Here is a 22,810-nt window from a genome sequence, read left to right as displayed (position 1 = left end):
GGACATTTGTAGCCATTCTTGCTTTGTGATGATTTCAGTTTGTAATTTTTTTTTTTTTTTCTGGAAGAATGATCAGGAATGTCATTTCACAAGAATGTTCCAGGGTAGACAACTCAATGGGGAATTGAATTAGACTAAATGGCCCTGTGGTCCTTTCCAATCCTAAATTCTACAGACTCTGTAAAAAACAAACCATTATAATCTCATAGTTTACTTTCCCTCTTCCCCAAGAAAGTAAGAGAAAAGGGGGGGTCTGAACCCCAGCCATTTGTCCACCACATGCAGAAATCCTCAGTTATCACCATCCAAGATGATAGCAATACATTCTAATGGTCCTGAGAGCAGCTGTTACTGAACAGGGCAGAGTGGAAGCAGACATAGGAAATCACATGTTCAAAGAAATATCACTGTAGGAAAGAGCCTCAGATATCATCACTTTGGCCAGATCCTTCCAAAGGAATGGCATGGCTTCCTTAAGGTCACATAACTGGAGCAACAACTCCATTCTCTTGGTTCTCAGGCTGGTGTGCTTTCCATTACTTTGGGCCTACAGTTTTCTATCTAAAGAGTCACACACAACTGAACAATTAAACACCATCACACACATACACATATGCATATGTATATTTATATATATATATATCTACTAAGCACTTTTCTCAAAAGACAGTACAGATTGTATAAGTGTTATTATCAATATTTTACAGTTCAGTAAGTTGAGATCCAGGGAATAAAAATGAATTATCCCAAAGTTACACAGTTGGACACAGAACTTACTTCCTTGGTTCCGAACCCCATACTTTTTCTATCATATCAGTACAGATCTGGACATTTCCAGGCAATTTACCATGTAATGAATACATTATCAATACTACCCAAAATAAAAACTCTTCACATGGATATGTGTATTTTATGGATTGCCTATCACTTTCTTTATAACAATGTGAGGTAGCAACATTCTACAGGCAAGGAAACTGAAACTCAAATGACCTGCCCCTTGCCACAAGGTCTATTCCATTCTCAGGGTCCATAGTCCTGCGGGTTCAGGGGGTTATGGTTGTAAATAAATAGGAAGGATATCTTTTGCCTTTTGGGGGAAGTATTTAGTTAAAGAGATCTGATTTCTCCTGAGTGTACTAAATGGAACCTCCTCCAAGCCTCCTTGGATCTTTTCCTTTTTACTTTCTCTTTTCCTTAGCTTAATGTCTCACCTGAAAGCTTTTTGAAGAAATGGATTCTCAAAATCACACCTTAGAAGGTATTTGTCTGAAATGTGGCCTTATAGAGATGTGCTAAAGTTTAGAGAATGGTACAACCTTCCTCTCAGTCATAAATCTGTACCACAGTAACTCAGATGATTTTCCTTTTCTGAATAAGAGAACCCTATCTGGCTTTCTGGATTCCTTCTCTGTTCCAGTCCTCTCTGTTCCCTTTTACCAGTAACACAAAATGTTCTATCCTGTCAGTTTCACATTACAGTATCTAGGAACATAAGAATAGCTTAAATTTTTTTTTCTTAACTAAATGGGCTTTCTTTTGTTCTTAGAACTTCACTGATGAGTATCTCCAGTGAATATGAAAATTCTTAGCACTTTCTAGTGTCATTAGATTTAGAACTGGAAGGAATCTTAGAGATCTTGTAATCTGACCTCCTCAATGGACAGATGGGAAAACTGAGACCCAGAGAAGGGCAGTCACTTTTCTAAGATCCCAGAGATAATTAGTATAAAAGCCAGACTTCATATGTAGATCTTTTGCCCCTGGATCCAATATTCTTTTTGCAATGCCATGTTGTTTTCCCTAGAAATGCAAAGTGAATATTTAAGAGAAGCTCTTCTCTTGACTAAAAATTGGTCTAATTCATTTCATGTTAAGACTGACAGAAGCTGGAGCTCTGTGATTTGTGAGTTTTAAATTATTTTAGGATAAAAAAAGAAAGCAAACATGATGGGACTAATGATATATATATATATGTATTTAAAATAAAGTCTAATTAAAGACCATCAAATTTGAAATCGATAAATTCAACAAACAATTCAATTCAACAAGCATTTGTTGAGAACCTAGTATGAGCATGCAAAATGGAGTGAGGACTATTGTCTTCAGAACCTTACCAGCATGAGCTTTGAGTATATGAGTTTTCAGTCGGCTATTATAGGAGGATTTGAAGGAGCAGAGTTTGCAGCGAAACGGTTTATGGTGTCCGTGATGAGTTTGCATATGGCGATCCAGGCTTTGTGTGGAGGAGGCAGAAAAGGGAAATAATAGGATTAAAAATTGTCAGCTGCCACTAAACATTACATGCTATATTTTCTCATTACCCTTTTTCAAGGAGACCCATTTACAAGCTGTTCCAACCACTGCTTGTTACTCTCCAATGGTGGCCCTCACAAACAATAGACTGGAGAAAGGGGTGTGGGGGAGTGGGAATGTCCAGTGGCTTATCTGTTTAGAAGGGAGCAAAAGCAGAAGGGAAACTTTCAAGAGAATGAGGGAGATGGTAATAGGAGCATACCATAGCAGAGCTTTGCTTTTATTTTCCCTGATACACAAAAGGAAAACCTCTTCAGGAGAGGTTAGATCATCAAGGAAAATCAGACAGGAGCCCAGACTTTCCATCTCCTGCATGAGTTATGTACGGTACATTTGTCAGTCCATCAACATTTGAAAGGAGAATGGGAATTTGAGAAATGCTTTGGTTTGAAATGGCTGAGAGAGAACCAGTTTGAACATTGAGACTAGAGTAGGGAGGGAGGGGTTTTCCCATTGTCCCTGATTTGAAAGTCATTTACCCATCCTCTGTCTTTGTACCCAGGGTCTGCTCTAATGCTGGGACACAACACGCAAGTCTTTAAGGGAGGACAATGAGAGATCCAGAAGCTTGGCCATCTCCTTCTGTACCTTAACACATTACAGTGAATATGACCTGATAAACACAACCAGATTTATTGTACATCAGTCTTCACAGAGACATTTTATACAGAAATGATTTCATTATAAAGGACCCAGAGTGCAACATCACAATTACTGGTCTAGGGAAAACAATAAATCTAACAAATAAATAAGGTATGCAGAGCACTAATTTGTGTCAGTACCTCCCAGAACTAACCCCCATTCTAAATAGCTGATATGGGAATGAATCTGCTTACTGTTTAAGTAGGCTACTATTTATAATAGAACTGCTCACAATCCTTCATGCTTGTGCCTTGAACCGCTAGCACGCTTCGGTTAGAATCCATTAGTAGAGTTATGAGGTTATAAGCTTTCCTCCCTCCCTGACTCCCAAGCACCATGTGATATAGGTTACCATGCAACCCCAGAAGAAACACTGGTTCCTCCTGCCTACCAATGGCTGCCAAGTGTCACTTTATGGCCTTGAAGGAACAGTCCACAATTTCATTTCTTCTTATTGACATAAGAATAAACACCATTCATAATCCTCACGAGCAACACAGGAATACTAGGAGGCAGCAACAACTAGTGATCTGCCTACTTTATACCCATGGGGAGAAAAGAATAATGGAAAGGGCTAACTCCAAAGTTCTGAATTCAGATCTAAGCTCTACCCCTTAGAACTGTGACATAGAGCACGTCGCTGACCCTCTCTGGGCAAGCGAGCTTAGCAGACCACCAAAGTCCCTGCAGGCTCTAGGTCCAGGATATGATCTCTGATGAGGCAATGAGGTAGTTGGCCCAGGGCAAAGCTGTAAAACATGACCTGGGACCCTCGAACTCTGCCCTCAAGAAACAGTAGAAAGAATCATGCATAAAGAAATGAAACAAGCATTTATTAATTATGCCAGACACCATGCTAAAAAATTTAGACAAATTTATCTCATTGCATCCCCAAAACAACCCTGTGAGGCAGGTACTATTATTATCCCCATTTTACAGTTGAGAAAATTGAGACAAATAGTTGTATCATGACTTGTGCAGGGTTGCATGGCTAGCAAATGTCTAAGGCTGGATTTAAACTCAGGAATTAAAAAGACATGTGGTTCCAGCTTAGGCTTTGCCAGTAACTTCTTTCAGTGATCTTGGGCACTTTCTGGATCTTTGTCTCACCATAAAGAGAGAACTTGAAGATCTGTTAGCACTGATACCCTATGTGTCTGTGATTCAAATTTGTGGTGGGTGACATCCTATGTCTTCCAGAACTGGGAAGCTCATTGTAAGTTATCTAGTTCGAGCTGCTCACTGTATGTATCAGCCCAAGCTAGGGAAGTGGCTTGCTCAAAGTCCAGCTAGGTACCACTTTTGCAGGTCTCTTAGGGGATGAAAATACAGATATCTCACTCATAGGTCATTTTCTTTTTCCTTTCTTCCCTAAATCCCCAAATGCAAATTTGCTTTCATACATAGTTCTTGGATCTCTGGATGAAGGAATATTTGTACAAGTGGCAAATTCCCCTAACACCTCATTTCCCACATGCTACAAAGTCTCCAACCTCCCCACCAGCTATTAACTCCCCTTAAAGAGAAGAACTTACTTGTGCCTGAAAGCAGAGACAAAGGAACAGTACTGGCAGCTGTACTTGTCCTCCCGGGTAAACATGGCCAACGCCAAATGGCTCCTTTCGTGAGAACGCAGCCCCTGCATGGACATCAGGACTCGGTCACATTGACTACAATGGTATCCCCCCGGATGGGTTTCATCTTCCAACATTCCATTTACTAAGCAGTGTTCACCATCCACCTGGTCTAGCAACCTGCTGTTGGCTTCCTTCAAGCCGTCCACAAATAAGTATGAAGACTCTTCAGCCTCCTGCTAAAAAATAAAATCACACACACCCACACACACACACATACACACACACGCCCCCACCCTTTCCCTCGAGGTCTCCTCAAGTTTTTTTTTTTTTCCTTTCCCTTCACTCTCCCAATTCATCAGCTTTGTTTCCCTACATTTCCAGCTGCCTTTGGAAGGGAGCCCCAAATGGCATTTCTTCATGCTGTGGAGGCTTTGGGAAAACCAGCTCGATGTGTTTCTGTTACCTTTGAAAATGTGTGAGAAAAGTGCTCAGGAGCATATTAATAAGTTTGATGAAAGCAGGAGGCCCTCATCTCATTTCTTGCCCACTCTAAAAAAAAAGTAAAGTTACATATGTTCCTGTCTGAACTAGCATACATTTCAAGCTTATTTGAAAAGTGTGTGTACCTACAACTCTTTTAAGTGGAGCTCAGAAAGAAGTGGTAATGAAGCAAATATTCAGAAACTGCTCTTAATGTACAAGAATATCTGTGCCATCATGAAAAGAGCAAAGAAAAAGTCTCCCTAGAGAGGAATCCTTTTGCCTATGTCATAAACAGAGATCATTTCTCCAGTGGAAGAATCATGAAAGATCTTGTAGTTTGAAGTCTGGGAAATGACCCATATTTTAGAGAAAGTCTATCTGACCAACTAGCTTTAGGGGTGATCCTCGGAAAAGAAACCAAAAGATGGACCGTTCTCTTACAAAGTGGACCTCCCTGTGTGGAACAAGGCCGGGGCACTTAGTATGGAAGAACTTGTTCTTTCCAGATGGTAAGCATCCTGGGCTGCCTGGGTTCTGTACATATAAAAATGGTCTTAGTCTTCAGAAGAACGAAACAGCTTTTCAATGATGTCAACTTTGCAAAAGAAACAAGACAAGAAGTGTGGATCCTGAGGAAGGAATCCAAATTTTTCCAGTTGCCCAGTGAACATTCAAGAGCAATGACAAAGTGTTCTAGAAGCTAAGTGCCCCAACCGGGAATAACAATTACTTTAAAACTAGAAAAGCTAGAAGCAATTAATTCAGATTAGGTTACTCAAAAGCAAATACAGTAAAAAGTGGAGGAGGGGAAACGAGGGGAAAGGAAATACAGTCACCCTTCAGGAATGAGGGGGAAAAAGGATAAAGACAAAGATTAAAAGGCTCTTAAGACAACAATGAACTGAAGACTTCATCACAGATGTACCAATTCTCAAGCACCTCTGTAAGTCAGCCTTGCTGCCAAGGGTATGAAAGCATAATGATGAATCTTCAAGAAAAAGACTGCACTCTCAGCCAGAAGAGACAAGATGGGAAGCAATGAGTGTGATGATGATGATGATGGTGATGATGATGATGATGATGATGATGGTGATGATGATGATGATGATGATGATGATTTCTCTGGTTTATTCATCCTAAAAGCTCGGATATCTTGGAAGAGGAAATAATTATGCATATACCAATATGCATCAGATCCAGGCAAAGAGGTGATCCAGAACCTGCCATTCCAAGAACCAGAACTTTTTGTCTTCACAGAACTAAACTGCCTGGTGGGAAGGGGGCAGTAGCAAAAACAAAAAATGGAATCAGTCACAAGATTAAAAAAAAAAAAAACAAAAAAAAAAACAAAAACAAAAACAACATCCCTTCCTTCTCTGCACCTGTGGGATGAAGAAGTGCAACTCAACAATGAAATCCAATCATCCCTCGAGAATGGCTGCATTCTCAAACTTGAAGAGGCTCTTACTTAGCAATGCAGTTAATAAGTAACTAGACTCGCTCACACACAAGAATGCTCATCCAGAACTTTCCAAGAGTTCTCACCTTCACAGCAGCTGACACTGAAGGGACATTCCCGTACTGGACGTGCTTGCGGAGGTGATTGCAGATGGCGCGGAGCGTTGGGTGCACTTCCACGCAGAACTTACATTTGTATCCCACAACTTTCCTCTCCTTGATCTTTGGCACCTCTTCTAAGTGACCAAAAGGCTGGCAAAATACATTGGTAGCATCAGTATTCTGAGCTCTCTCACATTTTCTGCCAATTACTCTCGTAATTACTGCTGTATTTTTTTTTTTTTAAAGCAGATTAGCATTTTACATCAAGGAATACCTCCTGAATTCATAAGAGTCAAGGCCCGCTGCCTACTACATAAGGTGTCTGGATTCAACATACTTTCCAACTTGAATGGAAGTGAGTGGAGGACATTTCTGCGCAGAAGCTTCATCTTCACTGCCACCAAGTTTATCTGATTCAAACCAATGCTAACTGTGCGGCTGAGACCCGGCATAACTACAGCATTAGTGATCTTCTTGGTGAACTACCAGTCGAGAAGTTAAATTCATATCTCATATAGAAAAGTGATGACCAAGACATGGCTGAGGAGTGCTAATGAAATCAAGAGGCAGCCCACAATTGCCTTACGATAGAAAGCTGTGTGTAATTAGGTTTCAGATAAGGAGGTTACTTGGCAGAAAGAAATAAATAGAATTCAACAAAAACCTCCCAGGGAGCCTTGGGAGGAGTCTGAGGGAGAGGGATGGGGACGCAGAGAGGGGTGAGGCACAGAGATGGGGGCATAATCAAGCTTGAAATGTTTAATTGACTTATTGAGCTCCCTGGCATGCTAAGTCACTAGTAAGCCTGTAGCAGTTTTGGCTGCCAATGAAGAAGTGCATGTGGGCACTAGTAATGAGGAGCCTCCTGGGGGAAGGGAAATCAAAACATATCCTTACCCTCTCTTGTTTGAAATCTGCAAAAGCACCATCTGCATATTTCTGCTTGCTCAAAAGCTGTTTCCTCCTCTCCTGACGTTTGGCACGCTTCTGGAATTCCTCATTGTGACTGTTCAAGTGTGAGGTCAGTTCTGCCATACTTTGCAGCCTACTATCACAGTGTTTACACTGAAAGGCAGAACCCAGAGAGCGGGTGCCGTTCCCCAAGATGACGAAGTCTCTCTTGAGGTCCTTGCTGTGATGCTCGGTGTAGTGCATGCACAGCAGCTCGGCAGTGCTGAAGGACAGCTTGAAGCACTTGATGCAGCGGAAGGGCAGCCACTCCATCTCCTGCGTCTCTCCGGGGGTCTCCAGCTCAGGCCTCTCAAACTCGGACTGCTCCTCCTCCAGCAGGGCTGGCTTCTCATTCTCATCGGCATACACTGCGGTGAAGTAACCCCCCAGCTTGCTGGCGTGCTGCTTCTTTGGGAACACCCCAGGGTGACGCTTCATGTAATGGGACACGATGCCCTTCTTGCTGAAGGACTGGAAGGAACAGAGGGAGCACTTTTTCTTCTCCACCGCCCTTCTCAGCTCTTCGCTCAGCTGAGGGGAGTCATCCTTGGGAGGGGAGGGGATGATCACCTTGTTGGGCTTGTCGCTGACCGTCCTGGAGGCCGCCAGGCAGTGGGTGTAGTAAGCGTCGATGTCATGCCGCTTCTGGTAGTGGGCAGCCAGGCCCTTGCGGATGGGGTTGGTATAGGAGCACAGGGCACATTTGAACAGGTTGTTTTTCCCCTCTGGCTGGGCCCGGACGTTGTTGTGCTTGATCCGGTAGTGTCGGGCGATCCCCTTCCTCGTGGAACAGAAGTATTTGCAAAGCTGGCACCGGAACACGGTGTGGGAGACCAGGTGGGAAGCGGAGAAATGGGAACCGGGCACAGACACTTCTGCCACTTCGTCGTCGGCAGCAGGGATCTGGGAGGGACTGATGTCGGCGGCAGGCATCTCGGGCTCCAGGGTAACGGCCACCTTGGGGGGCGACTGGGCGAAGACATCAAACTCTGGCTGGTTGTGGTACTTCTCGTAGTGAATCTTGAGCTTCTCCAAGGTACCATGAGTGTAAGGGCAGAGTTTGCACCTGTAAGCACCGTAGCCCTGCTTGAAAATCCTGCTCGTCTCCTCCACTTCGGCCTGAGTCATGTCAGCAGACTGTTCCACGTCATGCACGAAATCTTCTGCTGTCACCTTGATGGATGGATGTCTCTTCTGGTAGTGGGTGAGGACTCCGTGGATGCGGGTGTTAATGTATGGACAGTGCCTACACTTGTAAACAGCACCAGGGTTGATGTCGATGTCCTGGGCAAAATCTGCAGCTTTCACCTTCATCCCTGGGTGTTTCTTCCCATAATGGGTGAGGAGACCGTGTAAGTTATTGTACTCAGACTGACACACCGTGCATTGATAGGGGGTGGATGATATGGCAGGGTTGGCGGAGGTCAACTGGATGCTCTTTTCTGGGGAAAGCCTCGCGTCCTCTGTGCATTCAGCGTCTTGCTCCGGAAGAGGGGAGATCATCTTATTCTCACAGTTGACCTGGCTGGCTAGCTCTTCAGGGGTGAGGATTTTCTCAGCGGCATCTTTCTCCTTGATAATGTCCAGCAAGACGGACTCGTCACCATTCATGGCCCAAGGGTGGAAAGCCTGGTAGTGATTGGTGATGTCCCAAATGGAAGAGGCTTCAAAAATACAGTCCCTGCATTTGTACGTTTTGACTTCGGCGGCCATCGTCAGGGAAGGAGGGGATGGATCCGGCCCTGCCCAGAGCTTCGTGGCCATGTATGTATAGTCAACATAATGCTCAGGGTGCCTCCTTTGGTAATGCAGAAGCAAACCACTGGGCTCTGTGTGCGAATAAATACACCATTCACAGTGATAGCCAGCTTCTATCAAGCCGTCTAAAAATGCCCATCTCAAAATGGAAGTGACCGTGGCCTTCAGGCTGGGGTGGTCTTTCTTGATATGCTTCCTCAGTGCATAGAAGTAAGGAGAGGTGTAAGAACACTGCCTGCACTTGAGAGCTCGAAGTTTGGCTTTCTCCCGTTCAGTGGTGGAGGAAGGGACCAGCATACAACCACCGGACTTCTTCTGACCACGGTCGCAGAGGCTCCGGATGGTGGCCGTGTGCTGTCGGATGACGTCCGCGTTGGCCTTGAAATCCCGGTGCTTCTTCTGGTAGTGAATGAGCACTCCCTTGACCGTCCGGTTCCCATAGTCACAGTGCTGGCAAAAAAACATCTCATTCTCCACAGGAGGGACATCTCTCTCTGAGCTGCCTCTGTTCAATCTCTGCATGGGGACAGGTGGCCTTGGAGCACCATGGGGCACCTCGGCCCCTCTCATCATTGCTGCGGTAGGAGGGGCCTGTCTGATATATTTGGCAGTAACCTTAATTTCTGGATGTCTTTTCTGGTAATGGACAAGCACCCCCACAACTGACCGATTGCTGTAGGAGCAGTGTTTGCAGTAGTAAAGCTCAGTGCTGAGGTCTGGTGGTGGGGGTTGTGGGGGGGGCGGGGAAGCCATGTTGGGCATTTTGGGAGATATTGGAGCACCCACCTCAAAGGATAGCTGAGAAAGGGCAGAGCCCCTGTCCACAGACACCACGCGCATGGTTTTCTGGATTCTAAAGTAGGAAGCCTTCTCTTCAGGGTGTTTCTTCTGATAATGAACCAATACCGAATGCATGTTCGGGCTCGCAAACGAACACACATCGCAGTCATAAACGACAACGGTGTTGACCGCAGGGTCTTTCTGATTTTCACATTCTGTAGTAAAAGTCTTTGAAGGGGCATTCTTACTAAATGCACTCGGCATACCACCCCCACGAGCCACGGGGGTAGAAGTGGCCATATTTTTGGGAGCAGAATTCAGAATCTCCCTCAGGGTCTGAGACTCAGCATTCAGTCCCTCTTGCTGTTCAACCACATAGCTCGAGAATATCATGGCGTTGTTAATTTTAACAGTTGGATGCATTCTTTGGTAATGCGGCATCAGGCTTCTAACATTCGGGCTTGTGTACGAACAAAAGCGACATCGATAGATCAAATCCGAATGATCGAAGTTGAGTACATTCATTGCTTCAGGATGATGTTCACCATAATGTTGCTGCAGATCTTCAAAATTGGTGTAGTCGATGTAGCATTCAAGGCATCTGTACACTGCACTGTGATCATTGGGATCCAAAATGTATCTAAAGCTGAATTTAATGTATGGGTGCATCCGTTGGTAGTGGGTGCTGACGCTTCTGGCAGATTTGTTACTGAAGTCACAGTGTTTGCAATAGTAAAGCCTCCCAGAGTCATTGAATTCTGCACTCTCATTGTTGTGATCAGCACCATATATACTGGGCTGGTTGTTGAGAAGAGCTGTATTGGAACCTTGGTGATCTTTCATGGTCACTGAGGAGCAGTAATAGTCCTCTTCGTCTTCCGAGAGAGTCAGCTCAATCTCCGCCCCGTTCGTGGCGTTATAATCATGTGGCACATTTCTGAAGTTAGACTCTTTCTGAGGATCACTACTCTCTCTCGCCCAAATCTGCTGAGCCGCGAAGGAACTTGGAACGTCCATCATCGACTCGGTGGGCTCCTCTTCTCTGTCTAATTCTACTTCAATTTCCACTTCGTTCTCTTCTTCTTCCTCTTCATCGTCTTCCACATTGATCACTGCATCTTCTTGCTGTTTGGTTTGGTTGATTTTGCTCTGCAGGTTGCTTGCTATCTCATCAATTCTCGTTCTCTTCTTCACCGGTGATAAATCGAGAGGGAAATCGTTAGAAATCTTCCTAGGAACCTTAGCGACAAAGTTATTTTTGGAGGATAAGCCGAGGATTGAGGTCTGACTTTTCTTCACAGTGTTGCTGGAAGAGGTGTGCCCATCTGTCTCACTTTCCAACGGTAAGTTTGAGGGTTGCCCCTCGTATTTTGGCAAGTTGTCACAGAACGAATGTTTATGCTGCTGATGGACCCGGAGCCCCTTCAGTGTAGTCGTGGAATAATTACACATGGTACATTTGTAAGGGTGCTGCGGTTGGGACTGCGTTGGCGGAGGGGGCGGAGGGGGCGGCGGTGGGGGCGGCGGCGGCTGCGGCAGCTGCTGTTGCTGTGGCTGCGGCAACGGGGGCTGCTGCTGCGGCTGCGACTGCTGTGGCTGCTGTGATTGTGATTGCTGATGCTGTTGCTGCTGCTGCTGCTGCTGCTGCTGTTGCTGCTGCTGCTGCTGCAGGGTCTCTAGCATGACTCCCGTCTTCCTACCGTTCATGTTTGCAGTTTCGTAAGACATCGGGCCTTCATTTAGTGAGGCAGAAATACTTTCACCTTGGGAATTCACAGCATCCCAATCGGATGTCGTACCTGTGTGACATTGTTTGTGAGCTCCGAGTTTTAATGAACTCTTGCAAGTAAACGGACATTCATCACATTTGTAGATGGCTGTCTTGCCAGACAAGTGGATGTTTTCAATATGGCGGGAGATGCTACGTCGATGCATGGTAAGGAAAGGACAAAAAGGGCACTGGAACCTATTCATGTATCTTCTAAAAGGTATCCCCTTTGTTTCCAATAATTTGTTCCCATCGGATCCCATCAGTTGTTCGGCAGACATTCCTGAGGTCTGGTGATCCAAAGAATTCAAGCCATTCTCACTGTCTATTTCATTTAATTCTTCATCAGAACTAGAATCATTTAACATGCTGTTAGTTTCCAGGTCAGTGGAAGAATTTGTCATGTCAGCCATTCCGTAACGGGATCTCTCAGGCAAGTTAACTAGGCCAGAATTGTGAGGTGATTTAGGCTTTATCGGAGGATAAGACACAGGAGAATACTTAGAAGCTGGAGAAGAACTGGATCGAATGAGAGAGTTGCCCATGGAGCCTCTGAAACTAGAAACATTGGCATTGGGCATCTCCCGGCTCGTGGCATTCATGGACACATAGCTGGAATTCGGGACAGGACTCGGGGAACTCTTCTGAACATCGGGGAGATTGGTTCCTTCTTGTTGCTGCCTCAGAGTGGAGAGTATTTTGACCATGCTCCGATGCTTCTTCATCATATGGTCACACCAGCGTTCTCGACGGGGGGTCTGATAGCTACACCATTCACAGCAAAAATTGCCCCTTGACTTGGTTAAGGGTTTAACCATGGATTCCAAGATACTGCGCTCTACCACCTCAGCTGGAAGTTCTTTGCAGGGGTCTTGTACTGAGACCGATGCAGCCACAGGGTCAGTCAACGAAGGGGGTGTGCTTGGGGAAGCAGAGGTCTCTTTCAGGTTATTTTTGTGATACATCTTCTGATGCTTGATGATTCTTGCCCTCCTTGGTGACTTGTAGGTACAAAACTGGCAAGAGAAAACTTTTCCAAATCCTTCATGCATCATGATGTTATAATTTAAGGATCCGGTGGCAGAGGGCCCAAGGGAATTTCCACCAGCTTGTGCACCGTGGACTTTCCTAGTGTGCTCTATGAGGAGGTTTTTTGACCTGAAGTAACGAACGCAGAACTTGCACTGAAAGAATTTGTTTGTTGGCTTGGGATGAGGGGCAATGTGCTGGCCATAATATCCTGGGCTGTGACCATAATAACTTCCAGTCCCCATTACAGCTGCATTTTGACCTAAAGCAAAAGGGGGAAGGGGAAGAGAAGAAGAAGAAAAAAGGAAACAATAAGAAATTCCATCATAGAATCAATGCCATTATAATTCTACTTCAGGGATCTGTGATTTCTTTATATGGCCACTCTTTCAAGTGATAAAGATTACCAGCCTTCTAAAAACTAGAAAACATTTTTTTTCTTTGGTGATTTTCTCTGGCACCTCACATCTAGTGGGCCAGCCCCTAGTGATGAGTGCTTCCCAATTTTGCTCTCTTCCCTGGATAATAGATACACAATCTGTTTCTGAGCCCTTTCTCAAGGACTTTCTAGCTGGATAGTCTGCACTGATGAAAACCCAAAAGGAAACAACACAAGGAGACAATCAGAAGTCTCTGATAAAGGATCATTCTGCTCATTATTTATTTGCAGATCTCATATTCCAAAGATGTCATATGCCTTCCTTCCAAATTGAAAGTTACCTACAGTTTCATGATGATGCCCTTCAGGCTGACCTCTGAGCACAGATTATTATAAACAGCTTTCACTGCTAATAGTTGAAGGTGAAATATGAAAATTAGGGCATAGTAACTTTTCCTACAAAAAAAAAGTCCTGTTATCTATTAAATATAAGCCTTCAGGTTTTTGGTACTTATTTTGAAATTTCTGAAGACATTTTGATTCATCTGAGCAAACATTTAGGAGCATATACTATGGACAAAGAAGACACTGGACAAGAAAGGTGGAGAGAGGGGCATAAAAATGTACTCTTTTATCTTATACTCTAATAGAGGGAATGAGATATGAACACAAATAACTATAATAGAAGATTGAAAAAGATAAGTGAATATGGGCAAAATGTGTTGAGAGGAAGGAGAATATATATGGTGTTGATGGAGAACAGAGAAGACTTCATGGAGAAACTGGAATTTAAGTTAGTCTTTGAAGGATGGGTAGAATTTCAACAGGGAGAGATATCAAGGGAAGACTGTTCCAGATGGAAGCAACAACAACAAAAAAATGTTGCATAAGTTTAGGGTATGTGTTTGGAGAGCAATGACTAGTTAATTTAGTTAGACAGTATTGTAGTGTAGTATGGACAGGAATAGCAAGAGATAAGACAACAAAGAAAATCATTTTAATGCCTCACAGAGAAGGCACCCCATGAGATGATGTCCTATCAGTATCAAGTTGTAGCCTAAAAATAAATCAGAGCAATTAAAGTAGATCACATATATTCAGATAAGTATAGATTTACCTGATATATCTTCTGCAATTGCAAATTCATCCTTTACAGTAGAAAATTCCACCTCTGTCTGATTACTGGCATTCACAGATCCAGAGTGTGGCTCAATATTGTCCTCAGTAACATCTGTTGGTTGCAAAAATGCAGTATGGACATCCTGAATATGAGCTTTGAGGTCTTCATAGGATGGGGCTCGGAAATCACAGCCATCACACTGTAGTACCTCCATGATTTCGGTTTATTCCTTTACATTAGGAAATTCTGAAAGAAGACATAAAAAAATTAATAACTCACATTACTTATATACCTAAGGATGATTTGCCCATCCTAAATGGATATCCATTAGCTGAAATATTACCAAACATACCTAGAATCCCTCATATAAATATACAGTTATAATTGTAGAGAAAAGTGATGGTGCCCCCTTTGACAGTAATCTGATAATACTAAGGGTTGGGGGGAGAAAGTTTTTTTTTTTTTATCTAATTTGGTCAAATGAATTTTTTTTTTTTTATTTGGTATAAGTTTGACAGAATCAGCCTGTTGGCACTAAAGAAATCCATTCATCATCAGATATTTGTTGATCCCTGAACTTCTCTAATTAGCTCATGAGCTTCTCTACTTGTTTAAAATTTAGTTATGGAATTTTAGAGTCAGAAAGGACCTTGGAAGACTTTAATTGGTCTCCTTTTATAAATTAGCAAACTAAGGACCAGAAGAAATTAAACTCTTATCATTAAATCAAGTTACACCTATGAGAAGAATCTTAGCATTTTTATAATTTTCAGTATCTGAACAATTCTTAAGAGGAAAAAAAAATACCTCTGGAAATCTAATTTGGATCTAATTGTGCAGTATCTTCCTCCTCACAGAAGCAATAGAATGTCAGTGCTCTCCTACCAATCTCCTCAGTATCTGAGAATTTTCCAGGCTGAAATTGGGTCCAAAGATCTCATAAATTCCCACAATAATCAATATTATAGTTATGGAGTTCTCAGATTTAAAATACTAACTAGGTTTGTTTGTTCTATTAAAAAAGATTATGCTTTATCACTAGAACAATCCTTCCTTTCCCTTCCTTCCTTTTGTCACAAGCGTTCAGTGTGAACCCTGATCTAAAAGGTTGTGAGAATGTTGTGAAAGACCTTGTCCAACCATATCCATTTCGACACTAAGTGTGGGTTTTAAATTTATAGACTATTTTGCATTAACTCAATGAAGATTCCCAATCCCGAGAAATGAACAAAGGTATTAGGGAGGTAAAAGGTCTTCCCACCCTTAAACAATTCCTAGGCACTATATAAAAGCCATTAGCTTAATGAATGGATTCCTTCCCACATGCCCCATTGGGCTTCTCTAATCTAGAACTGGAGATGACTAAAGGGGGCAAAACAACAGCCAACAACCTTTCTTGAGGCTAACTTCCATGCATTCGTTGCAAAAGATAAAATGATTCCTATAGCAGAATCCAAGTCTTGTAATCTGATGTCAATGTATCCCAAGTGGGCATAGCATCAGGGTTTTACATGAAGGAATGCTTCTCCTGATAGCCTGCTAAAATAACTCCTGGCAAGTCCAATTCTGGACGAGCTGAATTTACAGAGGGAGACACTGGTATTTACCTTCTTCCCTTGCACACAGTAATTCCTCCTTTCTCAATAAAAAAAAAAAAAAAAAAAAAAAAGGAAGGAAGAAATTCTACCCTAAGTCCTTTTCAGCTCCTAGATTTGCCACAATCGAGATCCTCAAGCTTTTATGTCTAAACAACCAGCCCAAATTGTGTGGAAGAGGTTGCTATCTGCTCTGGATCAAATTACAGCAGGGACCGAAGCCCCACCCCATGTCTCCTTTCGCACAGTCCATTAGACCTGAAAACAAATTTTTCCATGGTACAGGCGACTCCTGCATTTAGAGCACTTTACAGAAAAGCAGATCATCCAGTTTTTACTCCCCATCCCCCCAAGCTGAGTCCTTTCATCTCAGCCAAACAAGCCACAGCTCTGCAGAATGTGTTTATCACACTTTCAAGAGATAGGAGCTCCTGCGTCACTGAAGCTTTAAGACTCACTAAGCTGTCCCAGTCTTCTGAGCTTCACTCAGGAGCAGCCATTTTAGCTCAGACAACTCCTGCACTCAGAGGCTCCTAGCTTCTCGTCCGTGCACAACATGGCCTCACTTATCTCAGCATCTCAGCTCCATCTCCAGCAGACAAGACTCTGCTAGGTTGATATAAGAAATCAGCACCAAGAGAGCAATGTGGCCGGAACGGGTACTCCACTCTTCCCAACAAAGAATTAACTGTTTCCATGGCTATCCAAATGAACACCTTTCTCTTCTCTTCCTTCCAATAGCATTCACAAAGATCTCGGAAGCTTCTTTTTAAGCCCCATAACTGATCAATTCATCCGTCCCATGGAATTAATGAACTGATCGTTCCTTAGTCCTAGCCACACCGGGTTGCTTAGAAAAGAAGGAAGATCCTGGTCCAGACTGTCCAATAGTTCTTAAAGCAGGGGGTAGGGGGGGGAAGGAGAGCTGGCGAGGGGGGGGGGGGGATCTCCAGAAAGCCTCAGCCTCTTGGGAGCCGTCCTTCTACACACAGAAGACATACCATCTGACTCTGCTTGCCAGATTCCAAAGTCTAATGACCTTTGTTAATCACCAGCCAGTCTGTCTGCATCAGCAGACCCTGCCAACAGACACACCCTTCAACACAAAGGCTGTAGCTATTCCTTTTAAAAGGGGTTCTCTGAAAGCTCCATTGTGTAGCCAGGAGGAAAACAAAATCTCTTCCCTTAAAAACTTCAGGCCTTTAGAAATAAGGCAACAAAAGGCTTTCTGCTGTGTGTCCTTTGGAAAGTATGAGACGGGTTTGTACAACAACAACAAAGACGAAGGTTCTTCCATAGGAAGCCAGGGCCCCTCCAGCAATGGTTGTTTCATAATGTGTGTGTGTGCGTGTGTGTCTATATAAATGCCAAACTCTTCAACGTCCTGGTATCTTCTGAAGTTATTACTGAGAAGACTAAAGTCTAGATGCAAACCCCAACCAATAAGTCTACTTGTTCTGCTGCAAGGGAGATGAAAGGGTTAGGAGAAGAGAAAAGGAAGCAAGAAGGGAAAAAGATGAGAGGGCCTTTCTAATGGGTTCTAGCTCTAAGGCTGCTGCTATGTCTTCCTCAAAAGCAGCCCTGAGTCACAGAAGAGGTTAATCTTGAAGCAGCCGAGAGGAACAAACATCAGGTACAGCTGAATGGCCTTCAATCTGATGTTTTCACCACCAAGAACGGAAATCAGGATGCAGCCTATGCTGAGAGACATTTTGTCTTTGTTCAGACACATTTCTTCTACAGATGCTGTCATAGAGAAGAAAACAGAAATCACCAGCATGGACTAAACTATCAAAGAAACTGAAATGTGATGTTAGCATGAGTGTGAGTGTATGTGTGTGTGTGGTGTGTGTGTGTGTGTGTGTGTGTGTGTGTGTGTGTGTAAGAGAAGGGGGGGGGGAGAGAGAGAGAGAGAAATTGACTCATCTATCAACCAGCAAAGGACACATTTTCATGGAAGGTTTAAATTGTGAATATTTGTCTATTTGATCAATGAAAATAGCAGTAATCCTTAGAGGTAAAAAATGCTCATCATCTGATGTTAAAAAAAAATCCTTCTATTTTACACACACACACACACACACACACACACACACACACACACACACACATATAATTTTATCTATAAATTTATATTATTTTATATACAATTTAAAAATACATATATGTATATATATATATCAAATTTTAAAATACTAGAGTAATGAAGTTAGAAATATTTCATTCTTGAGTATGAAACTGACAAAATCAAAAGCAGAAGTGGAGTTTCTGAACTACCAGAAGGTCATGAGATGAAGCTACAAATCAAACTTAAAATATTCAAGATAACACCAGTCTTTTTGATGTCAAGTTGCTTGCAAATAACTAGACTCCAAAGAACAACCAAGATCTTAACAGGCTAGTTTGATGCAGATATAACAAATAGATGGTTTAAACAATAAATAAACTACTATCCATGTTCTGGACCCACATAACACAAAACCATTTTAACTATTCATTAGATCTTGGAAATAATTTAACAGTTCATATTTTTGAGTTTAAATTTATAATTTGAACATCCTCAAATATAGGGTTCCTTTGTGAAGCTCCAAACACTGAACTCATAAAAGCTAAACATTTGAAATTTTATTCAATACTTCTGGAGAATCTTTGAAAATCCCCCAAAAAACTTGGCATTGGAAAAATATTTTACAAACATAGGTTGCTATCTCATGCAATTTTAAGGCCATCTACTTACAAAATTAAATTAGTTTTTTACCTTAAAAGTTCAATTAAATTCAATTTGATGCTCATTTATTAACTATTTTATGCAAACACACATGTATCTGTGCATAGGTACATAGAAATAGATTTTTCATACATACATGTACACATGTATAAATAGTTCATGTTTCCATATATACACATGTATATATATGTGTGTGTATACATATACACAGTGTTCTGTGTGTATTGTATATGCATACATATAGCATATACTATACACACACATATAAAAACATAAAATTCCTAATAATAAAATAATAATAATTCCTGGGGATATAAAACTAAAACAAATAAATTGACCAAACAAACAAACAACAATCCCTAAACAAGAATCAAGCCTTACTTTCAAGTAGTTTACATTCTAGTAAAAGGAAGTATGTGTAGGTATATAGATAACTGATTACAAGTCGATTTGTAGTAGGAGATAGCATCGATGACTAGAAATATCAGGGAAAGTTTTACAGAGAAGATGGCACCCAAGCTAACTGTTAAAAATGAAAATTCAGAGAAATAGAAATTAATAAGAAGTATATTCCAGGTATAGGGAGCAGTTTGTACAAATGCAGAATGGCAAGAGATAAAGACATTTTTAAAAATTAAATAATTTTTAAAAAGAGAGAACTTAGAAAGTTGGTTAGCAGCTTCTTTAATTTTACCAGAATCTAGATCCATAAAGGAGGGTGTCAAGTTTTCTTTAGGTTATGCTGAGACATCTCACAATTCTGTCCTATATAAGCTTAAAGTTTATTACTATGACAATATCTATTGTAGTCCACTGTTCTTAAAAAAAAAAAAAAAAAAAAAAAAAAGCTATCCTTATCCAGTTCCATTTCTATTAACTTGGCAAGCCATCTTCAGGTCAAGTCAATGGCACACTGCATAGGTCCAAGAAGTCAAAATGACATATGTGACAAGGAAACTTTCATGAAACAAAACGCAGGAAGCCTTCCATAGGTCTAACCTTTTCTCTGATTGAAGGCTTCCTGACCAGAAATAAAACTCTGAAGCCTCACAGCCATGTGATTCAATAGTTACTAATTCTATCCTGTGAAGTCTTTGAGAAATAGAATTTGAAACACCACATGCAGTACTGTAGGGTACATTTTTTTCTCTTTCCACACTAGAAACCTGGTTTTATACCCTAGTCTCCTCTAGCTTTAGAACTTTCAACTCCATCATCTTATAATAAAGGGATTTCTTGTTGGTCTAGGTTACTGGTTTGTTTTAGTCTCCTTACCCACACCCCAATCCTATAAATAGGAAAGATAACAAACCTAGAGTATCAGTATTGTGGAAGGAACATAATTTGGACTAGTTCAGCCAAGAAAGGCCACAAAAAGCCAAGTGATTGGTCACCCAAGCATCATTCCTCCAATAGCATTTATAGAACAGAGACAGCTAGACTGCCCAGACTGCAACATGTAGGGCCAATGTAACGGTCCAAACTCATGGAGTGGAATCAACAGAAGTGATGAGCTTGAAGAGCTCTGGGATTTGTTTATAGAGTTTGATTTCAAACTGACTGAGCATGAGGACGATGAGGTAAGTGAGAAAATGAGCACATGAGATCTGCCTGGTAACACCCAAGCCTCATGAAGATGAAGAATGAAAACAAGTTTATTAACTGACCCACTTGTAGAAGTTAAACTTTTATTTCTAGTAAATGATAGTATATGATATATATCAAGTTGATCAATTCAACTAAGCAATTCAGTTGTATTAATCATTTTTCAGTACAGAAGTTGGATATGCTCATGATATCCTTTCAAGAAGAGTATACAAGAAAGATGCTAACATCCACATATAACATTCTAAAAATGAAAATGTAAAATGTACCTAAGATATGAAATAATTATCTTGAGTCAAATTGAACTCCACACATGAACATGTGGACTCCAACTTTAATAGAAGTCATATGAGGACACAACTGGTTTCCCTCTCTATAAGTCCAGGTGATATGAGCTGTACCCATGTTATTAATCTCAAAGTAATTTTCTTTAAAGAAAAAAAAAACATACAACAAAACTCCACTTTTTCTTCCCCTCTTCACCCAATCAACAAACTATCTCCATCAATCCCACAGTACTAGGTTCTGCAATATATTTTGGCTCAATGTTCAGTGTCATCAAATGTCCCTATCAAATGTTTATACTGTTTGCTACATGATCTAAGCAGTTCTGTGTACTTCTGGCAATTTACCCACACTAATGAAAGGTTTAACATATCAGACAGGATAAATAATTAAGGAATTCAGAAGGGAGACACAGCTGTTCTTCAAAACCAAATTTTCATAGAAGAAAGGATTAATTTGTGATCACATGTGTAACTCACCAATATGGGACACAATTTAAATAGTAGCAGGGAAATACGGTTGAGGCTAGCACCCTGCCAACTGGGGCTGCTTCTGTTGTATGTAGTCTGCTTGGCCCATCTGTGGGACCTTGGGAATATGCAGAAAGTCTCAAACAGACAATCTGTGGATTACTAACCTAAAGGTGTTCTAGCCAGTGACACTACTCTTTTGTATCATTTATAGCTTTCAGTTTGCTCCCTTGCATAATGTTTTCATATGTTACAAAGCATGCTGGAGTAATATTTCATGATGGATACCCTTGGGATCTTCATTAAAATGAGCTCTGTGTCTTGGGAGGTAATCCAAGTGAACAAAAATGTTAGATATGTAAAATAGCAATTCTGGTTGAATGACCGGTTATGAAAGCAGGTAGTGAGTGCCTAATACACAAGGAGATAGTACATACCTTATGGAGAATTCATGCATTCCTTTGCAATGATACAAGGCTGATAGAGGCCATTAGGGCAACGGGCAGTTTGCCAGCTCCCCTGTCCTTAGGAGAGGAAATGTGTGAGTTGAACAATGAGATAAAGAAGGATAGCAAGGGACAAGAAAAGAAAGGGAGGAAGTAGGGTGGTATCTCAGAAGCTTTAGAAGGTCATTGTCTGCACAGAGGGACCTACAGTTCATTAGATAATTCTAGTTCTCAGAAGTGCTCTAGAGATTTTGGTCTAGAGATATGACTTAGGAACAAAACAAAACAAAAAAACCCTCTCTCCCTCCCCCATCTTCCCCACACTAGAATTTTGAAAATATCTCTAACAAATAAGATGCCAACTAACCTTATTCTATTATCAAGTGATAGAAAACCTCTTTTTGAGTCAAAAGATTAAGAAAGAAGATAGGAGCTTTGGAGGAATCCATTGAAATTCCATGGGGTCACTGGGAAGTCCTCTAGAAATTCTGAAGCGATTCTTGCTTCAGTTTTTGCTGTTAAAGAGTCTGATTGATTTTTTTTTTTTCTCCTCAGGATCCAAACCTCATCAAATGGCAGAGACAGAAGAAGCATGCGTACTGCTCCTTTAAAAGCAATTTAAGATGCTGTCTGAATTTCTAGAGAACACTTTTCACACTTCAAGAACTCTCATTATAAAAATTGTAAAATTAGAGGGAAGTTGTGGATATGCTGCTGGGTCTTCATTAAAGAGCTGATTAAGACATGCAGTAAACAGGCTGAAATAAAAGTCATCTACCACATCACTGAAAGATCAAAATGCGAATTAGATTCTCTCCCTGTGTGTTTATCAGTTTAAACCTGATTGCCCAGCATTAAGTGGACAAACAGTCAGAGGTCTCACCTCAGTTATTTCTGCTAAGACGAAATGGGTTTAGATACAGGTGCCATGACCAAATTCACCAGATTAGAGTTCTAGGGTCTCACTCCTTCCAGAGGAGATGTCAGTGGCTACTGTGCTATATTCTAATTCTTAAAACATAAGGATTGGTTACAAAGTTACAGAGGCAGGAAAGACAAAGCCTTATAATGAGATAGCTGTCTTCTAAGAGAGAAAAGACTCAATAAGAAGTTAACTTGGAATTCTAGCACTGTGTACAAGAATGCACTTGCTCCTTGCTACATGCTTAATGGTTGGGATTCAGGGCTAGGACAGGGCAATTCAAAGGGACATGAGTCAGTTTCTCTGGATGAGCAGCTTCCCGAGTCTGTATCAGGGGCTCAGCAGGGCTGGCACAGAACTGGTACAAGAGCTGGAAGGAGGGCTCCAGACCGATTTAAC

General features: G+C 41.7%; 1 protein-coding gene across 6 annotated transcripts in view; it reads right to left on the bottom strand.

The window, feature by feature from the left end:
• Window positions 1-22,810, bottom strand: part of ZNF462 (zinc finger protein 462) — a 152,632-nt gene that overhangs the window by 68,791 nt on the left and 61,031 nt on the right. For 4 of the 6 annotated variants that reach the window (XM_074282984.1, XM_074282982.1, XM_074282983.1 and 1 more), the window contains 5 exons: window positions 14,358-14,606; window positions 7,473-13,123; window positions 6,561-6,725; window positions 4,491-4,594; window positions 2,115-2,233 (listed from right to left, as the gene is read on the bottom strand). In XM_074282984.1, coding sequence (XP_074139085.1) covers window positions 2,115-2,233; window positions 4,491-4,594; window positions 6,561-6,725; window positions 7,473-13,123; window positions 14,358-14,574 — 6,256 coding nt within the window. In that variant the 5' untranslated portion in view covers window positions 14,575-14,606. The remainder of the gene's footprint in view (window positions 1-2,114; window positions 2,234-4,490; window positions 4,595-6,560; window positions 6,726-7,472; window positions 13,124-14,357; window positions 14,607-22,810) is intronic. The other 2 variants (XM_074282986.1, XM_074282985.1) reach the window with 2 other exon arrangements.

The sequence above is a fragment of the Sminthopsis crassicaudata genome, chromosome 1, assembly GCF_048593235.1.
Source record: "Sminthopsis crassicaudata isolate SCR6 chromosome 1, ASM4859323v1, whole genome shotgun sequence".
Taxonomy (NCBI): Eukaryota; Metazoa; Chordata; class Mammalia; order Dasyuromorphia; family Dasyuridae; genus Sminthopsis; species Sminthopsis crassicaudata.
This window is presented reverse-complemented; position numbering and strand designations above follow the sequence as displayed.